Source organism: Oryctolagus cuniculus, chromosome 15, assembly GCF_051225735.1.
Source record: "Oryctolagus cuniculus isolate XC-2025 breed Fujian yellow rabbit chromosome 15, ASM5122573v1, whole genome shotgun sequence".
NCBI lineage: Eukaryota > Metazoa > Chordata > Mammalia > Lagomorpha > Leporidae > Oryctolagus > Oryctolagus cuniculus.
Window position 1 is genome coordinate 46,647,791 of NC_142881.1, and position 25,276 is coordinate 46,673,066.

At 35.6% G+C, this 25,276-nt stretch overlaps 1 protein-coding gene across 5 annotated transcripts in view; it reads right to left on the bottom strand.

The window, feature by feature from the left end:
- The window catches only part of PCDH15 (protocadherin related 15), a 1,661,037-nt gene that overhangs the window by 333,981 nt on the left and 1,301,780 nt on the right, over window positions 1-25,276 (bottom strand). For all 5 annotated transcript variants that reach the window (XM_089314076.1, XM_089314072.1, XM_089314075.1 and 2 more), the window contains 2 exons: window positions 20,986-21,179; window positions 3,283-3,415 (listed from right to left, as the gene is read on the bottom strand). In XM_089314076.1, the coding sequence (XP_089170202.1) occupies window positions 3,283-3,415; window positions 20,986-21,179 (327 nt within the window). The remainder of the gene's footprint in view (window positions 1-3,282; window positions 3,416-20,985; window positions 21,180-25,276) is intronic.

Below are 25,276 nucleotides of genomic sequence, written 5' to 3' on the forward strand. Positions count from 1 at the left end.
AACCCAGCCATCCCACTCCTTGGAATTTACCCAAAGGAATTTAAATTGGCAAACAAAAAAGAGGTCTGCACCCTAATGTTTATTGCAGCTCAATTCACAATAGCTAAGACCTGGAACCAACCTAAATGCCCATCAACGGTAGACTGGATAAAGAAATTATGGGATATGTACTCTTTAGAATACTATACAGCAGTCAAAAACAACGAAATCCAGTCATTTGCAACAAAATGGAGGAATCTGGAACACATCATGCTGAGTGAAATAAGCCATTCCCAAAGGGACAAATACCATATGTTCTCCCTGATCGGTGACAACTGACTGAACACCAAAAAGGAAACCTGTTGAAGTGGAATGGACACTATGGGAAACGGTGACTTGATCAGCATAGCCCTGACTGTTAATGAACAACTTAATACATTATCCCTCTTAGTAGTTTTTTTGTCTGTTCTACTTAATATGACTGGTTTAATTCTGTAATTAATACACAGTTATTCTTAAGTGTTGAAATTTAACTGAAATGTGATCCCTGTTAAACATAAGAGTAGGAATAAGAGAGGGAAGAGATATATAATTTGGGACATGCTCAAGCTGACTTGCCCCAAATGGTAGAGTTAGAAACATACCAGGGGACTCCAATTTAATCCCATCAAGGTGGCATGTACCAATGCCATCTCACTATTCCAAGTGATCAATTTCAGTTCACAATTGATCATAATGAAAGGACTAAGAGTCAAAGGGAGCACATAAGCAAGTCTAGTACCTGCTAACACTAACCGATAGAATAAATAAAGGGGAGAGTGATCCAACATGGGAAGTGAGATACTCAGCAGACTCATAGAATGGCAGATGTCCTGAATGGCACTCTGGCCTCAGAGTCAGCCCTAAAGGCATTCAGATCTGGCTGAAAAGCCCATGAGAGTATTTCAGGCATGGAAAGCCAAGACACTCTGGCAAAAGATCTCTGTGAGTGAGATCTCAGTGGAAAGAACAGGTCTTCAAAGAAGGAGGTACCTTTCTCTGAAGGGAGGAGAGAACCTCCACTTTGACTATGACCTTGTCTAAACAAGATAAGAGTCGGAGAACTCAGAGGGCTTCCATAGCCTTGGAAACTCATGACTGGAGCATAGGGAGATTACTGATGCCATAGACAGGAGTGTCAATTGGTAAAGTCAACAACAGGAGTCACTGTGCACTTACTCCTCATGTAGGATCTCTGTCCTTAATGTGCTGTGCATTGAGATTTAATGCTATAACGAGTACTCAAATAATATATTTCACTTTGTGTTTCTATGGGGGTGCAAACTGTTGAAATCTTTACTTAATGCATACTAAACTGATCCTCTGTAAAAAAAAAAAAAAAAGAAAAAGAAAAAAAAGAAAAGAAAAGAAACTATCAACTCCCAACTTGACTCTCACTGGGATTAAACATGACAATAGGTCTGATCTGATTTCATCATCATTAAAAAAAATCATCTATTATTTTTCACTTTATGTTTCTGTGTGGGAGCAAACTGTTGAAATCCTTACTTAATGTATACTAAGCTGATCTTCTGTATATTAAGATAATCGAAAATGAATCTTGATGTGAATGGAAGGGGAGAGGGATTGGGAAAGGGGAGGGTTGTGGGTGGGAGGGACGGTATGGGGGGGAAGCCATAGTAATCCATTATTCGTACTTTGGAAACGTATATTCATTAAATAAAAGTTAAAAAAAAAAAGTTGCTGTTTCTGTGAAAGGCACAAAGACAGAGACAAAGATCTTTCATTCATTTGGTCATTCCCCAAATGTAGGCAACACACTGGATGGGGGTAAGCTAAAGACATGAGCTTGGAAATTCATCTGGGTCTCCCACACTGGTGACAGGGACACAACTACTTGAGCCATAACCCAATGTCTCCTAGGGTTCGCATCAGCAGGAAGCTGGAATTAGAAGCAGAGCCGAGGTTTAACCCCGGCCGTTCCAATATTGGATGGGGGTATCCAAATGGTGTCTTAACTGCTGTGCCATATGTTCTCTCCAATTATCTCTATTTTTAAAAATTCTGTACATTAAATCCTCTGAATTTCTATATTGTTAATATATTTATTCTCATATAGCTTTCTATCTCACATATTTTAATAGTATAAGAACAATCAAAGGAAGCTCTCTAATTACCTTGAGAAAAGTAACAAAATAAATATTAAAGCAGGGGCACAACAAAATATCTGGTAACACCAACCAAATTTTGGCAGCCACAAATAACTAGCAGGATTTTATGGAAAAGCCTACTTCTAGAAGAACAAAAAAACTTGTCCAACTGGTCTGGGGGCATCAGTCGCTTTTCTATAATGTTCACTTTTTACATGTAGAAAATATAGTGGATATATTTCATTACTTTTACATTTCTTTCTGTACAATCACTCTATGGAATCTTCACTTTGACATTGGGATTTGTGTGAGAAGGTGTCAGGAATTATATGGGATCTGAGCAGGATGTAGCTGTATTTCTGGGATCTCATTCATTGGCAGATACTGATACTGAGATTTTCTTGGATCCATCACATTAAACTCTCCCCATAGCTTCAAAGCCAGCTTCCTGAATTATCATATAAGCAAATCCTGCAACTCCCACATAACAGAAAGAGAAGGTAAACCGTCCTTTGACCATCCATACATAGAATTACATTATGGTTCATTTGATTGTTATAACAAGTGACAGTTATCAACACTATACAACACTACATGAAGTTGAAAATTTATTTGGTAGCCAAACATGCTGTGGTCAGGAAGATATGAATACTAAAAACCAAGATACCATCTAGGAATTAACTCATACACCTATGAATCTTGCTCTAAAAACAGAAAAATCACATAAACCTACTCCCTTCATCTGAACACACACACGAGGGCACAATAATTCCAAGACTTATCCTGGCTTTAGAATGAAGCAGAATCTGCTTCATGTTTACAATGCCTACCATCAGCATTTGAGTCTAAGGTTATTTCCTCTAGATAACACTGTATCAAAAATAAATCCAGCTGGTGAAAAGGCATCCAAGACAGAAAATAATAGTCAGCCGTAGACTCTTTGGATGCAAATATTCAAGTGCATGTTTCCAATTCCATCTTATTCCATCTTATTTTCCTTTCCAGATGGAATTTTCATTCACTACAGAGTAAGCAGGAATGTGGGGTTTGCTTCCAATGCACAAATAGAAAATTCATCAATCCACAGGCATGTCACTTTGGGGTGATACAGATCAGAATATTAGATACATATGATAGATAGCAAAAACCATACCTGTAGATTTAATAAGACAGCACCAATCCTCATTGCTTCACTAATTTCAAGGCTGTACATCAGCTGTGGGAAGCGAGGAGGACTCTGATTATTTGGAGGAAGAACTTCAATGTACACAGTGCAGATGGAGTGCCTACAGAGAAAGAAGGGAGCAAGATGGTTAAAAATCTACATCACATTTAACACTAGGTGACACTTTTATAGGGTCATTTGATTTACTTGAAAAGGAACTTCCAAATTTTGCAGAAAGTGATTAAGATAGGAATTAAATGAAGGGAACATAATAATGGCAAGCAAAACATAATGCTTTTGAGAAATTATTTCAGTACAACTAAAGAACTGCCTTCAGTAGCTATTTTTCCTACTTAGATTAATAGTGCAAATTAAGAAGGAATAGCTGTACAAATAGAGCTAATAAATTAACTTGTCTTGACTTCTAACTTTATTTTTTAAATGCTCCCTTAATACAAAATGCATTCTATAAACATCTGGTAATAGGAGTTGTCCTTGGGGCTCTCTTCCTATTAAATTTACAGAGGGAGTATTGATTAAAAGAAAAAAAAAACCTATGAGTGGAATTTTATTACTTCTGTTGCTCATATCAATGGTTTAATGTAAACATACATCAAGAGTAGAGATTATGAAATGATCCTTGTGTAAAATAGGTCCAAGACTGTTCTTAAATCTTCTTTATGTACATAAGAAAAAGTAGAATTAGATTTAACTAAAGGCTTTCATTGATAGTAAACATTTCATTTATTATTGATGAAATTTTCAAAATAAGACTTCTTATTTTATTCTATGGGTGGGGTAAACAATCTTGCATTTACCCTACTCACATCCCTTTTACTATTTTACATATTTCAATTGTACCCTTGTACTTTTTTTTTTTTTTTTTGACAGGCAGAGTTAGACAGTGAGAGAGAGAGAGAAAACCCTTGTACTTTTCTAAGTTAAATATCTTTACAGACAGTACCCAGTTCCTCTCCCCAGCAGGGAGTGTGGTAGTAATAGAGTTTGGGTATATTAGGTCAGTATCTTTGCGGTGGGACCCAAAATCCACGATTTCCATTGTTTCACTTTTACTAGTTTTTTGAAAATCATTACCCTAGAAACTCATGGAAAATATGACATGGTAGACTCCTTGGCTTTAAATTAGTAATCCTGAGATTTCTTTATAAACTGACTTAATGTTGTTCTCATTTACCCTGGGACCAACCGAGTCCCTAACTTATTACTTTTTTTTTTTAATCTGAAACACACCCGTACTCCAAAATGAAGCTTTGTTTCAAAATGTTAGGTCCTGTTCTTTTTTTAATGTTTAAAAAATGTATCAGGCACATAAAAATTACACATATTTATGGGGAACAAAGTGATATCTTGATACATGTATAAGTAAGTTGTTCAATGTGCAATAAAGATAAATAGATCCAGCTCCTCAAATATTTAATAGCATTTTATGGTTAAAAAAAACCCCTCAAAATCCCATTTTAGGATACTTTTTCTTTTATCTTTAAAGATTTATTTATTAGCAGAGGGAGGAGGAGAAGGAGAGGAAGGGAGGGAGGGAGGGAGGGAGGGAGGGAGGGAGGGGAGGGCAGGGGAGGGGAGGGAGAGGAGGATGGTATTTTCTATCTAATGGTTCACTCCCTCAAATGGCTGCCACAGGAGGCCAAACCTAGGAGCCAGGAACTCAGTCCTGATCTCCAAGGTGGGTGGCAGGGCCCAAGCACTTGTGCTATCTTCTGCTGCCTCCCCATGTGTGTTAGGAGGAACCTGGATGGAAAGTAGATTAGCTTGGGACTTGAAACAGCACTCTTCAATCAGCAGCTTCATGGTTTGTACTATTTTTTTTTAAGAAATCCATAGTGTAAAACATTATAGTCACTCTATGGTACAATGGACCCCCAGAATTTCTTACATTTAGTACCTGTTAATCAATCTTTCCCTAATCCTCCCAGTCCAGCACCTGGTAACTACCGTTATACATATAAGTTTAAGGAGAACAAATTTTTTAGTTCCCATATATGAGACTCTTATTGATCATGGAAGTATGGTTTCACCAAAATGATTATACTTTGTGTATTCCTTATTTTTTCTCTTTGACTATCTTCTCATTTTTGTTGATGGCTACAATACTACAACAGGGATCTCGAAGTCATACCAGGTGCTACAGCATTTGCCATATGGAAGGAAAGTCAAGTGTTCAAGTGCAAAGGACCATTAGGCTCCACGGCAGAAGACAGAGAACAACATAGGTCCAGTGCAGAAACCTGCCTCCTTTGCCATTACTACTTTGCTCCCTCTACTCCTTTCCACAATAATTTAAATACTAGAATTGCTAATTCTGTTAATTGTGTCCCTCTTGCACTTCCATCACAGAGTTTTTTGGGGAAAATCATATTCCAAGTCTTACATTTCTCATCTTCAACATCTGGGCACTATCCTACAATGTATTTAAATCAACTGCAATCTTGAAGGTTATGGTCCTTTAAAGTGTTATCTCCTTTTTATCCCTGCTGTCAGTATAATGCCAGAATTAGCTTTCCCCAAACTGAATACCCATCATATTAATAATAAAATGAAAACATTAATGCTGCAATAAATAGTAGTAATTCAACAACATCAGTTAAGCACATAATAAAATAGGACAGTCACTAAGTAAATAATATTTTATGTGAGCATTTTGTATTTACATTTTATAGGTAGTCTTGAATGCATAAAATCGAGCATCCCTATAATACAAATTTAATTTGTTTGTAATATAGCCAATATTATGCAGATAAATCTTCATTTCTAAAAAATGAAAATCATAAAGCTTACTCCTCATTTAGTAATGAAGGTCAATGTAGAACAAAAGGTAATTTTAGGATTGTAAAAGATCCTTGAAACTATAAGATTTTACAAAAGATTGGAGAATCAGAAAGATTAAGTAAGTGAATCAAGGTTAAAACATTAATTAGCAACAGCAGATAAACCACAAGTAAGGCATTTGAATTAAAAATGTGACTGCCCTTCTCTTCAACATGCCACAGAAGCAAATTTAGAAATTAGAAAATTTTTACTAATTTTATGTATGTGAATTTAAAACATCACTGGTTTGTTTCTAACAAAAGGATGCTATTTTACAGAAAACCATAAATTATTTTAAGTGTTGGGTTCAGATTATCACAATTTTTAATTATTTAAACCAGGAATGACACTACAACACTTTTAGAATAAAATACAACATAAATAAAGAAGAGGTTGGCAGATTAAGATTTAAGATGCTTTAATTTTGTAAATAGAATATTACAATCAAAAGGATCAAAAAGCCAAATCTTTTTGATATGACAGTAATCTATTAATGAGAAGATGCTACTGGTATTTGAAGGATTGTATAGTCTGTATCATAGTTTTCAAATAAATACATGTATGTCAACATTGCTACAAGCTATTTTTTTAAAGATTTATTTATTTATTTGAAAGGCAGAGTTACACAGAGAGAGTAGGAGAAGCAGAGAGAGAGTGGTCTTCCATCCTGTGGTTAACTCTCTAATTGGCTGCAACGGCTGGAGCTGTGCCAATCTGAAGCCAGGAGCCAGGAGCCTCCTCTGGGTCTCCCATGTGGGTACAGGGGCTTAAGGACTTGGGCCATATTCCACTGCTTTACCAGTCCATAGCAGAGAGCTGGATCAGAAGTGGGAGAAGCCAAGTCTCAAACCGGTGCCCATATGGGATACTGGCATCTCAGGCCAGGGCTTTAACCTGCTGTGCCACAGCACTGGCCCCACTACAAGATATTTCTAATTCTATGTTTCTACCTTGCTTCTAAGATGGTTACAAATTTTTATACTGCCTTCTCTAGAACATTTAAAACACAGAAATTGCTCTTTTTTCATTCTTCTCCCAGGAATAGAGAATTAGAAATGCTATATTTATAGTTCAGTGTTCTTAGGTCCTATATTACTATTTTGGAAGAAACAGACAGCAATCTTAAGGAACAAAGATTTAAATCAACTTGAAGAAAAGAGAAAACTTCTCAATGGAAGGTCTAGGGGCAGAATTTTAAAATAGCAGATGTATGTATTTATATGTAAAATAAAAATGCACTATAGCGAGGATGTATGTATAATTAATAAACAAGAGAACTGTATGTTTTGTACCACTATCTAAATGGATCAGTTAAAAGAGTTAGGATGGGAGTGTGGAATGGTGCAGTCTTGTGTGCAAAACTAGTTGATACAAACTTCATTTTGACAGTGGGGATCTGTTGATTGCAAGTCAATTATTGATAAGATCAAATGTGTTGTGTCATTCACAGTGCCATACACTCTTCTCATGTCTCCTTACCTTTTTTTCATTTTTTCCTCTCCTTGAAAATCCAATTGCTATTCTTGTCCAAATGAACCTCAAATTGCATTTACGCACTACTATATACCTAGATTCACCCGTGCCTCCTTCTGAATGAATGAGACAGACATCATTTCACTTGTCTTACCAGTCCAGGTCCTCCCCATGGCACAAATATGAGTGATAATAATTTTTTGTTAAATTAGACAAGTAAATGAATATTCAAATATTTTTGTTAATGTAAAATATAGCATGTTATTGAAAAGAATATATTTTCCTAATGGAAAAATGAGTTTGAGTGTGGATTATTTAATCTTGAGCAAATTAAAAAGAGCCTCAGATTCTATGTGAACAATACTACCAATAAAGAAAAACTGCATTATGTCTTTTATTAATCAATTATTCATAATTCTATTATAAGCTAATCAGGGAAAGGGCTACTCTTTATTGCATGTAGTTTTACAAATGTAGTATATTTTTCCAGATAGTAATAGGTTTTTTTTTTTTGTTTTTTTTTTTTTTTTTTTGGACAGGCAGAGTGGACAGTGAGAGAGAGAGAAGGTCTTCCTTTGCCGTTGGTTCACCCTCCAATGCCCGCGCCTGGCATGCTGTGACCGGCGCACCGCGCTGATCCGATGGCAGGAGCCAGGTACTTCTCCTGGTCTCCCATGGGGTGCAGGGCCCAAGCACTTGGGCCATCCTCCACTGCACTCCCTGGCCACAGCAGAGAGCTGGCCTGAAAGAGGGGCAACCAGGACAGAATCCGGCGCCCCGACCGGGACTAGAACCTGGTGTGCCGGTGCCACAAGGCGGAGGATTAGCCTAGTGAGCCGCGGCACTGGCCAATAGTAATAGGTTTTTATGTTATGAATAAATAGTTAATTTAATCAACTAAGTATATTGTGACCTACATACACCACTATGGAAAATGATATTCCTAAATACCTATGATTTCTTTTTATTTTTACATCTCCTTTTATTCTTATCAAAGCCAAAATTAACAAACAAACCAAAAACCTGTAGACTATTCCACCTCTCACCCTATGCCTTGTCACTAGGTTTACTAAATTTCCATAACAAAAACATAAATTGTAATTAATATTTACCTTATTTTGTGAACTGATACTTAAACTCAAGAGAATTTCCCAATCTGGAAATAGTAACATGGGAATTCTTCAAAATTCAGAAAGTTGCTGCCTTTTTTTTTTTTCTTTAAAGTTCACTTATTTTTATTTCAAGGACAGAGAGATAGAGGTTAGAGGAAGAGACACAGATGGTAAACACAAAGATAATCCTTCCTTCTGCTGGTTCAGTTCTCAAATGCCCACAAGAGCCAGAAAACAGGAGGCAGGAATTCCATCTAGGTCTCCCCTGGGGCAGCAGGAACCTAAGTACTTGAACCATTTACCTTACTGCCTCTCAGACTGATTAGCAGGAAACTGGATCAGAAGCAGAGGCAGGACTCAATCTGGGCAGTCTGATACGGGACAAAGGCCTCCCAAGTGGTGACTGAACCTGTTGCACCACCACTCCTGTCCTACTGCAATTGTTTTTATGTTAGTATTTATGCAACACTCATTTTGTTGCTGACTCAATCTATAAAGTATATCACAATCTATATTTATGTGTTCATAATTTCCAAATACTACATGCTTTTCAAAGGAAATACTGAAAGCAAAGCCTCACAATTCTTCATTCATCAATCCAACTTGAAATATGAATTTCCCTCCAGAAAATAGCAAATCTCATTATCCTACAGTGAATGTGACATTATCTCAGCAGGTAAAATGGAGATATAAGGATTTTATTCTCCGAGGGTACACTGGATGTTTGATCAAACATTATTGTGTGTTTTTTCAGTTCTAAAGCTATTGTCTATTTTTTTTTAAAGTAATGCTAGGTCAACTAAATGCCTGCTGTCACTGAAAATACCTATGTGACTAGATGCTGAAGGCAGTACTTTGTTTCTATTACAATTTTACTCTAATAAAAACCCAACATTTTATGATAATTATAGAAAACAGCTTATTTAGGCAAACAGAACTTTCACAGAGGAACTGAGCAAGAGGTGGATAATAAAATCTCATTCAGTAAACATTGTACCTTGTTGTCTATGATTTTTCTTTGGATGGCTTCCACTCCTTGTAGATGTCTGCAGTTCAAAACTATTATATGGAAACTCCCAGAAATAAACATTTGATAAAGTTTAAAATGCACACCATTCTGAGTAAGTGGTCAAATCTTTTTTTTTTTTTTTTTTTTAAGAATGGGCACCTTGGCTGGAGTTCATCCAGGCCAAAGCCAGCAGTCCTGAACTCCACCTAGGTTTCCTATATGGGTGACAGGGACCCAAGTATTTGGGTCATCATCCACAGCTTTCCAGGTGCATTGGCAGGCAAATCGATTTGAAAGGAGAAGCTGGGACTTGAGCTGGCACTCTGGTATAGGATGCTAGCTCCACCAGCTACTCCTTAACCCATTATGCCACAATGCCTGCTCCAAATGATAAAATATGGCACTGCCCCCCTCTGTCTCATCTGAAGCATGAGTAACCCCATTGTCTTGCATATCCATACTGCACATAGTACTGTAGTCATCTCAGTTACCACAGCATCACCGTGTTTATGCTTAATTAACCCTTTTTTTTTTTTTTTGACAGGCAGAGTGGACAGTGAGAGAGAGAGACAGAGAGAAAGGTCTTCCTTTGCCGTTGGTTCACCCTCCAATGGCCGCTGCGGCCGGCGCACTGCGCTGATCCGATGGCAGGAGCCAGGAGCCAGGTGCTTTTCCTGGTCTCCCATGGGGTGCAGGGCCCAAGCACCTGGGCCATCCTCCACTGCACTCCCTGGCCACAGCAGAGAACTGGCCTGGAAGAGGGGCAACTGGGACAGAATCCGGTGCCCCAACCGGGACTAGAACCCGGTGTGCCGGCACCGCTAGGCGGAGGATTAGCCTAGTGAGCCGCGGCGCCGGCCAAATTAACCCTTATTATATTTAACAATGATCCAGAGTGCAAGAGTAGTATTGCTGGTAATTTTATAATATATTGTTATAATTGTCCTGTTTTATTATTAGGTATTGTTTTTATTCTATTCCTATATCTGATTTGTAAAATAAAATTTATCATAAGCATGTACATGTAGGAGAAAAGATATTTTATATGTAGGGTTTGTTACGATCCACATTTTTAAGCATCAATGGAGGGTATTGAAATAGATTCCGTGCAGATAAAAGGGGATTACTATAATGAATAGTGACTTAAAATACTTTAATTATGGACATTACACAATGTTTAAACATATTAAAACATTACATAGTATTCCACAATATGCATATTTTATGTCTTTTATTAAATATGTCAGGGGAAGGTATTTGGTTTAACCAGTTAGATACTGGTAAACGTGCCCACAATCTATGTAAGAGAGCTGTCTTGCTGCCACCTCCAGCTTTTAACTCCAAATTGCTTCTAATACAGATCTTAGGGAAGGGCTCAAGTAACTAGATTCTAGATATATACCTCAGATACCTAGAATAAGCTCCTGTCTTCTGTTTTCAGCCTGTTCCAGCCCCAGGCGACTGTGGAAATTTTGTGAGTGATCCAGTGGATAGGAACTCTCTTTCTATTATCTGTCTGAATCTCTCTGCTCTCCACCTCTCATAAAAATAAGTAAAAACTTTAATAATCATAATATATTGGCAATATAAGTGTACACACAATAATAAATTGATGAATGTTTAAGGCTTTACTGGAAGATTAATTGAAAAACCAAAATGATCTTGTTATTAGAATTATTACCATTAAGTAATTGCATTAGTTGTTCTACAGAAAAGTAAGTGTCAAGGTTATAGATGTGGAACAGAATAGGGAAGCAAGTTTCAGAATCCAATTACCCTTAGTTCAAGTTCTACGATTTGTTTCATGAAGTGTTGGGTTAGCAAAGGGAATTGATCAGCTAAGGCAATTATCCTATTTCAGACTCAGTTTTATGGTATGCAAAAATAAATTTGATCATATAAAAGTTACACAAAGTTGTTGTGAAGGTTATGAATTATTTATAAAGTAGGTAGCATGATGTTTGGCCCTAATGCATGCTCAAGAAATAGTAACAATCACCTTGAACTCCCCTTTAGAATAACCGAATGGAATGAAAATATTATTTAACATTTATTCCAAGTTTATTTGAATATTATTTTCAATTCTGTGACAATTCAACTTATAAAAGTATTCTATGTGTTTCTCTCAAGAGCTATCTTTTAACCACTTTATTAGGTTCAGGCATATATGCCTATTATCTCTGTGGCAATACTAACAATGATCACATCCAAATTAAACATATCCAAAAAAATAATCTATGCCTTCACCCAAACCACAAGAAATGTTTGGAAAACTTGGAAGAATATTTTTTTTCTGAAAATTCCATCTCTTATTTTGCCATTGTTGACAGAGGAAGCCATCAACAACTTTTCCCTGGAGTTTCCAGGAGTGGTAGTCTATGGAATGCCTTGACCAGCAGCCTTATCTCATTCAAATATACCCTCCAATAGGATGCCAGAGTCATTCTTCAGAAAAAAGCAATCGTTTTACATTACACTCTAATTTAAATACTTGTAAGATTTCAGTCCAATAAATACGTGAGTCCAAGCTTCTGAACAAATAAAATTGTCCATGCCCTCATTTTTCCCACACACCTACTTGAATAACATTTTGTTTTACATATTTTTTAAGATTTATGGGTCCAGTGCTTGTGGCATAACTGATAAAGCCTCCGCTTGCAGTGCTGGCATCCCATATGGCATTAGTTCAAGTGCTGGCTGCTCCACTTACAACCCACATCCCTGTTAATGGACCTGGGAAAGCAGTGGAAGATGGTCCAAGTCCTTAGACCCACATAGGAGACTGGAAGAAGCTCCTGGCACCTCGCTTTGGATCGGCCTGGCTCTAACAGTTGCAGCCAGTTGGGGAGTGAACCTGCAGATGGAAGACATTTCTCTCTCTTTTTCTCTCCCTGCCTCTCCTTCTCTCAGTGTGTTACTCTGACTTTCAAAATAAATGAATAAATATTTAATGATTTGTTTATTTTGAAAGGCAGAGTTACAAAGAGAGAGGGAGAGATAGAGAGAAAGTGAGAGAGAGAAGGTTCTTCCATCTGCTGGTTCACCTGGATGGTTGCAATAGTGAACACTGGGCCAGGCAGAAGCCAGGAGCTAGGAGCTTTATACAGGTCTCCAAAATGGTGGCAGGTTCCCAAACACTTGGGAAATCTGCTATTTTTCCAGGTCACTAGCAGCAATCTGGATCTGAAATGGAGCAGGAGGGACATGAATCAGCATCGTATGGGATGTCGGCATTGCAGCTAGTATGTTTACTTGCTGTGCCACAACATTTTAAATACTAACCACACTAAATGTCTTACAATTACCAGAAAACACCAAGATTTTTAGATCATTGAGGCTGCATAAATTATATGCTTTTTTAAATAAATCAACCTTATTCTCCAAAAATCCTCTTACGAGATCTTTTCAGTATTCTCACATTTTGATGTGTATCATCAGTGCCACTAGAAAGACCAGAATACTCTAATGTTACTGTGTTAAACTGAGTTTATTATTTACAATTTCGTTTCCATAAATTACAATAACCTTTTGCCTACAAATTACAGCACTCTGCTTATGTGTATATTCCAGATTGTGGTAAACAATAACGCTTTGTAGGACTGAAACAAAATCAGATTGTCAGAGACATATGAAGTCAATAAGTCCATGGAGAAATATGAGGGAAATGTCATCTAGGCTCAGAGGAGATGGAGTTCATATTCAAAGGACTGAGGTTAGCTATGATCCCCAGAGACAGAAAGGAGAACAATGCAATGATTAAAATGGACTAAGAGAACTAAAGTAAGTAGAGTTGAAATTAATGGGAATTGGTAACACAAGAGAGCACACTATGTTTTGTGCTGGCACACACTGACTTTTTAAATGATTTTTTCATGTTATTCAGAATGAGATGAGAAGTACTGGAGAGAAGAGCTTCAATAAATGTGATGGTCTCCATGTTTCCAGGATCACTAAGGGTACTGTGTTGAAAAAGACAACGAAGCCAACACAGGCAGATGTCTGAGGAGTGTTTTAATAACCTGGACTGAGCAGAACAGTAGCTTGTGTCAATTTGCTAATAACCAAAATTAACAGGACTTGTTGGTTCTGGAATATATTTGTAGCTCAAGGCTAAGTATAAAGTTTGAGAGAAAGACAGGCACTGAGATTGGCTCCCATAGTGGTCAGAGCAAATATGTAATGGGGAATGCTTTACTCTATAATGGATATGAAAGTCACCAACAGTTTTGGAGAGAGTACTGGTGGAAGAGATGTCAGGTATACAAGGACTAAACTCTTCCAGGGTGACTGTCAGGACTGTAGGTGATAGTAGGAAGTGACTCTGGAGAGAAAAGGAGGAAATGAGGGAGAACATTTGCATATGACAGTAGCATGGAGAAGTACGTGTTGCATGTTTAAGACATGAGATGTTTTAGGTGCAAGGAGAGTATTAATGAACAAAGGCTAGAATAATCTAGAAGCATCAATAAGGAACTAGAACTGTACCTACCACAGTTCTATGTTTAATGAAAAGAGGGATGTGGAGAGAGAAAAATCCCCTATGTGGTGTACTAGATGAGACACATTAACCTTTCCTCCATTTGGGAAGAAAAAAAACAGACGTTAAACGTTGTACAAATTTATGAGGTGCCATGTGATGTTTTCACACACGTGCACATTGTGTAATGTTCAATCAGGGTCAATATGTTTATATCCTCAAACATTTAACTTTTCTTATGGTGAAAACATCCAAAGCCCTATCATCTAGCTTTTCTTTTCTTTTCCTAGAGAAATCCTTCATACATAAGTCTAGTCACTCCACTGTGCAAGACAATCTCAAAATTTCTTCCTCCTATCTAGTTAGTACCTGTTAATGTTTACTCCACCTTACCTTCTCAGCCTCTGGTAACCATTACATTTCTAAATTCTATCATGTTGCCTTTCCTTTTTTAGCTCCACATACAGTATTATCATGAAATACTTGTCTTTCTGTAGTTGATTTATTTCAATTAACATAATGACCACCAGTTCCTTCCCTGTTATTGAGCATGACAAGATTGCATGCTTTTGCAGCTGGGTAGTATTCCACTGTATATATCTACCACATTATCTTTATCCTTTCATCAGTGGGTGGGCTCTTAAGCATGGTAATGACACTTCTTTAGGGTTCTACTACAGTTATCCTGGCAGGTTGCCTTGATCTAGTTGAGGTCAGGAAGTAATTTGAGAATTTTTGGTATTTACTTTGTTGGACTGATCTCTTAAGATTTCATCATCTCTAGGGGCTGGCATTGTGGCACAGTGGGTTAACCAGCTGCCTGTGTTGCCTGCATCCTATAACCAAGTTTTAGAGCACTGGTTCAGGTCCTGGCTACTCTACTTCTGATCCAACTTCTTGTTAATGAACTTGGGAAAGCACTGGAAAATGGATCAAATACTTGGGTGCCTATCATTCATATGGAAGACCAGCATGGTGTTCAAGGCTCCTGGCTTTGACCTGATCCAGCCATCGGTGGCTATCTGGGGAGTGGAACCAGCAGATAGGTCATTTGTTTCTCTATGTCTTTCCTAGTCACTTTGCCTTTCAAATAAATCTAATGAAATTTATACTAATTCCTCATCTCCTGGGCTCAGTTTTTATAAATGATATCATCTTGAAGCACTTTTGATACATTGGTATTGCTGAATTGTTGTTTATCTTAAAGTTGTGTGTGGCAGAATCATTTAATCTCTTCTATTTCTGTGTTATTTCTTAGAATTCATTTTATAAAGTTCTTCTTTCTCCTCTTTTTTGTTGACTTATTTTGTAATTATTTACCCATTTAACTATATTTTTATGGTTGGCATGGCTTTTTTTTTTTCCCCAGAAAACCAAAATGGACTTACATATAAGCTTTAGCAATGTTTATGACTCATTCATACCTGCTGTTACAATCATTAAATCTTTTTAGTTTCTTTTTGTTTTGTGTTTGTTTTATGAGCTATTGGATCTATATAAAATTTTTATAAAAATTCTCAAAATGAAAAGCAAAGACTAATTTTACTAAATAAATTAAACACCAACAGTTTCCAGCAGTTTATCTCAAGAGCAAAGCACTAAGACCTAGTGAGATTCATAATAGAAAGGCAAAACATTTTAGAAAGTCTATTAAGTTCAATTATCATATTAGTAGCTCAGAAATAGTTATTACTCTCCTTTTACGTGATGGATATTTATTTGACATAAAAAACCAATATTCTTCCATTCTTATTTTAAAGAGTTAACAAAATAGAAGTGAAAAACTCTTTAACATAATAAAGCATTTTTAATTATTAAAGGGAAAAGATCTATTTTATTTAACATAGTATTTTATGGTTTTGCCAAGAAAAATACAACATATTTAACTGTTCAGCAACAACCTGTAACTGTTTACATAAATATATAAATATGATTCTGTTAAAGCAAGCTAAATTATTGGTTATTACTTGCTAATCTATTGTACATTTCACATTTCCTTCAACACTTCCTACTCCTGTGTGCTTAACCTACAATTTAAGTTATATCATTTGATAAGATGTCAGATTAGTTGTTCACCTGCATATACAGGATTATTTCTAGTTACACTCTCTCTATATATAAATTAACTGCCACATATGAGAGAAAACATGATTATACTGTCTTTTAGTGTATGGCTTATTTCACTTAGCATAATGATATCCAGTTTTATCCATTTTGTTTCAAATGTCAGAATTTTATCTCAGGGAGGCAAGCATGGATCAACTTATGCAAACCAACAAAACTGGCATATCACATCAACAAAATGAAGAAGAAAATATATTATCTCAAGAGATGCAAACGAATCATTTAATAAAATGCAGCATTTTTTCTTACGATAAAAACCTTTTAAAATGGGTAGAGAAGGAACATTTCCCAACACAATAAAGGCTATTTATGACAAGCCCTAACACTAGCATAATATTGAATGTGGAAAAGCTGAAAACATTTCCACTAAGATCTGGAATCACACAAGGATGTCCATGGTCACCACTGTTATTCAGTATAGCTCTGGAAGTTTTAGCCAGAGCCATAAGGCAAGAAAAAGAAATTAAGAGGTACTACCTGGAAATTTTGGAAGTCAAATTGTTCCTGTTTGCAGAAGACACGATTATTTATACAAGGAAACCAAAAGATCCTACCAAGTGTCTCTTAGAACTAAATTCAGTAGTTTAGGATACAAAATCAATATATAGAAATCAAAAGCATTCTTATGCAACATTTGTGCTCTGAGAAAAACCATATAAAATAATCACAATCACAATAATTTAAAAAGTTTACATTTGGAAAAAAGTTAACCAAGGATGTGAAAAATCTCTAAAATGAAAATAGCAGCACATTAATGAAAAAAAATAGAAGACATAAACTAGAAAAATCTTCTGCAATCATGGAAGAATTATTATCAAAATATCTATCCTACCCAAAGCAATTTACAGATTCAATGCAATCCCCATAAAAATTCCAGAGATTCTTCATGGAACTAGGAAAAAAAATACTAAAATTCACATGGAAACAAAAAGGGCCTCAAATAGTTAAAGCAAGATGAAATAATAAAAACAAAGTTTGAGACATGACAATGCCAGATTTTAAGACATACTATAGGGCTATTATAATTCAAAATTAATGTCAGCATAAAAATAGACATGCAGACCAATGAAACAGAATGCAAACCCTAGAAATAAATCCATGCATCTACATCCAACTAATCTTTTACAAACATGCTGAAAACATTCCCTGAATAAAGGACAGTTTTTTCAACAAAAGTTGTTGGGAAAATTGGATTTCTATGTGTACAAGTTTGAAACAAAACCCCTACCTTTCACTCTATGCAAAAATCAACTCAAAATTCATGAACAATCTAAATTTAAGACATAAAAGTATAAAATTACTTGAGGAAATTGTGAAAACACTTCAAGACACTGGACTATATGATTACATTTGTGGTGAAATACTTAAGCAATAACATGAAAAATAGACAACTGGAATTATATAAGGCTGTTTTGCACAACAAAGGAAACACCAAAGTACAGAGTAACTGCCAGACTGGGAGAAAGTATTTAAAAAGTATGCATTTGATAAAGGGTTAATATCCAGAATAAATAAATATATATATATACACACATATATAAAGAGAGCCCAATAAATGAACAACAAAACGAATAATCCAGTTTAGAAATGAGCTAAGAATATGAATGGGTACTTTTCAGAGGGAGAAATACAAGTAAAAAGCACAATGTGGTATCATCCACTGCAGGTACAGTGGCTATTAATGCTAGCAAGGTTTTGGAGAAAAGCATATGCTAATATGCTTTTATATTAACTGTTTTTATATTTATATATATTATATATATAATTATATATAATTTTATATTAACTGTTGGTGGACTGAAGATTAGTAAAACAATTATGAAAAACAGCATGGAAATTCCTGAAAAAACTGAACATGGATCTACCATATGACCAAGCTAACACATTTCTTGGGATATGTCCAAAGGAAGTGAAGTAAGCATGTAAAAGAGATACCTATACTCCCATGCTTATAGCATCCTAGTTAATAGCAAAAATAAGGCATCAGCCTAGATGTCCATCAACTGATGATTGAATAAAGAGTGGTGTTATATATATAAAATATATACATTGCTTTTTAGAATCATATCCAGTAGTGGGGAAACATGGGGAGTAAGGAAACATGGGGACATTCTCACTTCCATAAAAAATAAAACAAGCATTTTTATTGGAAATATTAGTAAATGAAATTAAAGGAAAGAAAAAATTGGGAACTATATAGAAGTATCAATGTATTCGAAATAATTTTAGCAACATGAGAATCAACTGGAAATTTTAAAGTAATGAGGGAACTAAATAAGATAGTGTGTTAAAAATTAATATAAATATGTATCTGTCCTTAATGTGATGTTTAATGTGAATTAATGCTATAACTAGTACTCAAACAGTATTTAATACTTTATGTTTCTGTGTGGGTGCAAACTGTTGAAATCTTTACTTAATATATACTAAATTGATCTTCTGTATATAAAGATAATTTAAAATGAATCTTGAAGCGAATGGAATGGGAGAGGGATCAGGAGATGGGAGGGTTGCGGGTTGGAGGGAAGTTATGGGGGGAAAAAGCCATTGTAATCCATAAGCTGTACTTTGGAAATTTATATTTATTAAATAAAAGATTAAAAAATTAATATAAATAGTTCTGCATATAGTCGTACAGATTTACTTCTAAGGGTACAGTTTGAAAACTTGTCATGGGACTACAAATCCATGTCATCTTAATTGTTAAAGTGATCACATTAAGTGTGAAAGTGAATAGGATTAAGTGTTAAAGAGATCATATAAATAACATCAACTGCCTAATAATTATAATAGAATTAAAAAGGAGGGAATGTCCAACATGAGAAGCAGTCCACACAGCTAACTAATAAAATGACAATCACTTTAAGTAACATTCTGACCTCAGAATCAGCCCTTAAGGCATTCAGATGTGACAGAAAAGCCCATGAGAGCATTTCAGGCATGGAAAGCCAAGACACTGTGGCAAAAAATATCCTACATGAAGGATCTCTGTGAGTGAGACCCCAATGGAAAGAAGGGCCCATCAAAGGAGGATGTACTTTACTCTGAAAGAAGAAAGAACTTCCACTTTGCTTATGCCCTTGTCCAAATAATGATGAAGTTTGTGGTCACAAAAGGCTTCTATAGCCTTGGCAGCTCATGGCAAGAGCCTCAGGTGATCACTGATGTCATAAATAAAAGTGTTAATTGTTATATTAACAATAGAAGTCACTGTGCACTTACTCCCTACGTAGGACCTTGGTCCTTAATGAGTTGTACTATGAGAATTAACTGCAGAACTTATTCTCAAACAGTACTTTATATGCTGTGTGTGGGTGGGTGCAAACTGTTGAACTCTTAGTATAGAGTTTGTCTTCTCTATATAAAGTTAAACTAAAAATGAATCTAAATGAAGAATGGGATGGGAGAGGAAGTAGGAGGTGGATGAGACTGGGATTGGGAGGATGGATATGGAGGGAAGAACCACTATGTTCCTAAAGTTGTATCCATGAAATATGCATTCCTTAAATAAAAGCTTTAAAAAAAAAACAAAAAAATAATATAAAGACATCAACAACTTTTTGTAACTATATATCAAATATTAAAAGATATAAGGAATAATGTTGTCTATTTACAATAATAAAAGATATACATAATAAAAATGATATATATCAAATATTAGAAGATATAAGGAATAATGTTGTCTATTTACAATAAAAACAAAGACATGCATAAAAGTTGTATAAAGAAAAATTTTTAAGCTGATAAATGACCAAAAAGAGAGCATTGGCAAAATGAGGAGACAAATATTCTTGGTTAGAAAGATTAAACATCAAAAGTATATAATAAAACCTTAAGTAATAAATTCATAATCACATAAACTCTTTCATCTTCCTTGAGAGAATTTGCTCTACCTATATATTGTACACTATTCAAGGTAATGCATATTCAGTGCTATTTATTATATTCATTGTTGGCAAAAGACTGAAATATAAAATTTAATCAATAGTGGAGTCATTAAACTATTTTAAATGCACAAGGAAATCTTACAAAGCTGTGAAAAAAAGATAGGGCATAGTTGTTTAGAGTATGTAGAGAAGAATCCAAAGATACATTGTGAAGCACAAAACAACCTAGTACATGCCGGAGTGTATTCATATTCATTCATATTTCCTTGTAATGTGTCCCAAAAATATTAGAATAAAAATAATAAAAGAGCTATCAGGGGAGTACATAGATGCATTTGAAATATTACATCACTCATTTCATACATAATTTAATAATTATTTACACACTAAGAGGCAACTTGAAAACAATGAGACATTAGAAGCTACTCAGATCTGTGACTTCCTCTCACTGTCAGCAAACTTGCTTTTCAGTAACAAATTGGAACTAAGTCTGATATTGCCCAGTTCCTCTGCAGAACAGAAACCTGCATCTTTCCCCATCTGTGAAATCATAGTTAATTATTTCGGGTTTTAATCTTGTCTTTATTATCCTTTTCCCACGATTTAACCGAATAACAATACCCAGTTCCTGAGAATCCGGTCTCTCTCATTTTCTGATCTAATTTTGATGTTTATAGGATAAAAGGATGCTTGCTGTTCTTCATAAACTTAATTATAGGGTTAAACGGGAGCAAGGAAAAAGACTGCATTCGTTCTGAAATAAATTACCTTCTCTCTGCTGGAGGAGCATTGTCCGCTGCTTGGACAGTGAGTGCATAAGTCCGCCCGACTATCAGTTCCACCCCCGGAGCGATGGTGATAAGCCCTGTTGTTTTATTGATGATGAAGTCGCCCTGAGCCCCAACCAGGATTTCATATGTGATCTGCCCATTTGACCCTTCGTCGGCGTCGACTGCAGTGAGCTGGAATTGAAAATCACAACATAAATCCCCCTGGGACTCAACATTTCACCATCGTGTCATTTTTTTTCCCCCCAACAACAACAAAAAGAGTTTGCTTTCAAAGACAAAACGCAAGTGAAGAAAGTTATCTTGGCACACAGACCCTTGTTTTCTGGAACTGAGGCTACAGTGTTCTGTTATACTGAGGCACTCACAAAAGCAAAGCTTTTTTGTTTTTTGTTTTTGTTATCTTTTCTTCAGGGAGTGCTAGGGACTAAAGTTTTTGGATCATGAAGGTTTTTTTTTTATTTTAACAAGGAGGCCGAAGGAAAAACCCTAACAGGAAATCTAACAACCCTATGGGAAATTTTTTTTTTTCCTCTATCTTACCTCCCATTCTGGACTCGGGCACGCATTACTACACACAAGACCTGGAGACATGAAGTGAGCAAGGTGTCCCTTCACTACTCCTGTCCTTCCATTTGCTCTCATTTTTTTCATTCATAGCATTCACCTTCCTGTCTCAGAGATGTCCCTGAGTCCTTTTTATTAACACTTGCTCTAGGAAAGAGTCTTACAATCCTGGTCACACTGGTTTAGAAACAATGTAAGGTCTAGAGGATTATCTTTCCAGAGTCAAGCACATGCTCTGATTGTAGATTATCAAGGATAACAGAGACCAAGAAATCTCTCTCAGGAAAAGGAATATGTGCAGAATCCCTGAAATTTTTCTGCATAAACATCTGTGTATGCATTCGTTATGATTTTGATGTAACTAGCATATACCAAAAGTATATACTGAGATCATTAGAAATGAAAATTATGAATCTCACAAAGTGGCATTAAAGAAATAATTTATTATGTTAAATAATGATTATGTTAAATATTTATAATAGAAATTTCATATATCAGGAAAAATAATAATTATAGTCAGAAATCTTATAATCATGTACAGAATTTCCAGTTTTAGTATACCAAAATAGATGGGTGGAGGTAAGAAAAGTAGATTTGGTTTACACATTGAAGGAAATTCATTAAATGTTTTCAGTTAAATAATGGGAACACTATAATTATAATGAACTCATCTGTAAATATGTTTCTTTCTTTACATTTTCTTATGTATTACCAATCTCCATGTTTCCATTTGTAATGTAGTTGTTATTTATAGCTCATATACTCCTTTGGGTATATGGTTAACTCCCTGGTGAACTTGGTATAAGAAAATGCAAATGTACATATTTACTTTGAAATGTGAATTCAGTTTCTGGGACACTCTATTAATTAATGACCCTTTTAGAAGTTTATGTTTAATGTCATCAAGAAATGTAAGCAAAGGTCTTTTAACAATCCACCAGGCTTAAGGGAACATGGTGTGCATATTACTACTTTTATCATATGCTGCATTAAAGTGACCGATGGGCATAGAAATAGCAGCAACAACACTAATTGAGAAGAGCTGTGAGACTGGCATTAATGAAGTCCAGAGATTGACGATGGACAGATGTGGCTGCCAGAAGGAAAGCCAGTTCATGAAATAGTTCTGGGCCTTTACATGAACATGACAAAGTCCTAAAGGCAAAGAAGAAAGAAACTATTTACAGAAATGGAATGAATGATGTATATTTATGAAGAACTATTCACGCCAGACAAAACTCTTCTATGTGTAAATAAAATAAGAAAATTAGAGGATGGGAGTAGCAGAGGAGATATCAATTCTGATTTTAGCAAATCACTTAAATAAAATGTCTCATGATCTCAATTAAAATTCAGCTCAGTTTGGATTCAATATTACCATTTTTCCTGAGCTGGTTAAAGGAATTTGATGATAAATGGCAATGTGTCAAAGTAAGACCAAGTGTTGAGGCACGTGCTTCAGGGATGCAGGTATGATGGCTGGTCTTATATAGGATTTTCATAAAAGATGTTGGAAGGGAGGATAAACTGGAGGATTATTAATTTGAAGAAGGCACTCATCTGGGAGGTGTCGTAAATATCAAGTAGTAATGCAAACAGGCAACAGAAACACAAAATTTCAGAGCCAGTCAACAACAGATAAGTTAATATGTGTGAAGAATAAACCATTAGCTCCACTTATCTGAATAGGGCTCATATTTTAGAATTTTCATGAGTGAAGGTTCAAGAATTGGCAAGTTACTGAAGTTGATTTACTCAGTGTGATTTCTAAAGCTACTAGAAAAGAGATGTTACTTTCTCCATGATTAAACTGCTGAATTTACACTAGTGTTTCTGCTGATCTTATCTACAGTAAGTTCCCCATTCTAAGATCCACACAGAACAGGATGGGATACAGGAAAATATAATTGATGACAAAGACTCCAATTATGCCTGAACAGAAATTGATCAGTGAGCTTTCCTCATCGATAACATGTGCTTTTTGTTAAAAAAAAAAAAAACCTTAATTTGAAAATGTTCCATTACAACCATAAGAATGCTTACTTCCATAGAAAAAGTGTATTATTCTTGGGGTTGTTTGGTGATTATTTGCCTAAGATTGTTGTGTTTTGAGACTGTGGTATGTAGTGTCATGCAATAATTAATATATCAAAGCATCTTTGATTTATATATTATTTATTATAATAGGCCATGAATTTTGCTATAAAATGGTAAAGTTGTTCTTGTTTAGATATAATGAACAAAAATTAAAATATATGTAAAGAAACTAGTGGGGCTGGTGCTGTGGTACAGTGGGTTAAAGTCCTGGCCTGAAGTGCCAGCATCCCATGTGGGCACGGGTTCTAGTCCTGGGTGCCTCTCTTCCTATCCAGCTTTCTGCTGTGGGATAGCAGTAGAAAATGGCCCAAGTCTTGGGCCCCTGCATCTGCGTGGGAGACCTGGAAGAAGCTCCTGGCTTTGGATCAACACAGCTCCAGCCATTGTGGCCATCTGGGGAGTGAACCAGCAGATGGAAGACCTTTCTCTGTGTAACTCTGACTTTCAAATAAAGAAATCTTTAAAAAAAAAAACTAGTAAATATGCTTTTTATACTAACTTCTAGACTTTTAAATGAGACAATTATCTAAATTTTAAAATTATACATTATTCTTAGAATTTTTCTTTAGATCTATTATTCAGATTCACTATTAGAGCCAGATATAAAATATAGAGCCTGTTAAGTAAGTTTTTTTTTAATATTTACACTGTGATATGTATTCAGATGCTGAGGTTTTTCTTTTTACAATGAAGTTAAATTTGCAAAGTGAACTCTGTGTTTAGAAAAGTATGGACAACATTACATTCTTTCCATGAGAAGAGTTTGTAGAAGTCAATCAATAGATGGCAACTGATAGTCATCAAAGTGACAATTAAATTCTGTACTTGGCATAGGGAAAAATAATTAGCTGAAGAAAATCATCATAATTTTGAGAATCTAGAGTAGTCCCAGGCAAAGTGGTAGGAGCTAAGTATAAATTAAATCTGGTAAATCAAATTGGATTCTATGTGTTTTTCAGTTTACTGTAACATTAGGGAGAGTTTTATTAATACACACAGGAACCCATAGTGATATATTGTGACAAATAGTATTAAAAAATGAACACAATGGACAAAGCAGGGTACTAGGATAGACATCCAAGTCCTTTTGACAATTGTTATATTTAAAATGAAATCTGAAAGATGAGGACACATTAAAGAACATGGATTAAAAGTAGTCCATGGAAAAGGGGAAGGCATCTGTGGGTACCCTGAGCTAAAGGGGATCAAGAATGCTCATTCCTTGCACTGCAGGGTGATGTTTCAGACAGCAATGGATCACACAGACAATGGAGACCTCATCAGATCACGGTGGAGCTGAAAACTGCCCATGACCTAAAGATGACGTAGCTATCCTGACCTTGTACTGCTGCATTACTAACCTGTTTGTAGGGACATCAGTGTATACAAGGCTGCTACAGTCACTCCTATAAAAGCATAGCACAAGCTATTATCTATAGTACATAATACTTGGTAATGAAAATAAGTAGCAATTACCAGTTTACAGATTCACCATGCTATACCTTTCACTATTATTTTTAGAGCATTCTACTTATGTCTATCACAAAGCAGTATGCCATGTTGTGCCAGTAACAGCCAGAAATATCTCATTTTTATTGTACCTGCTG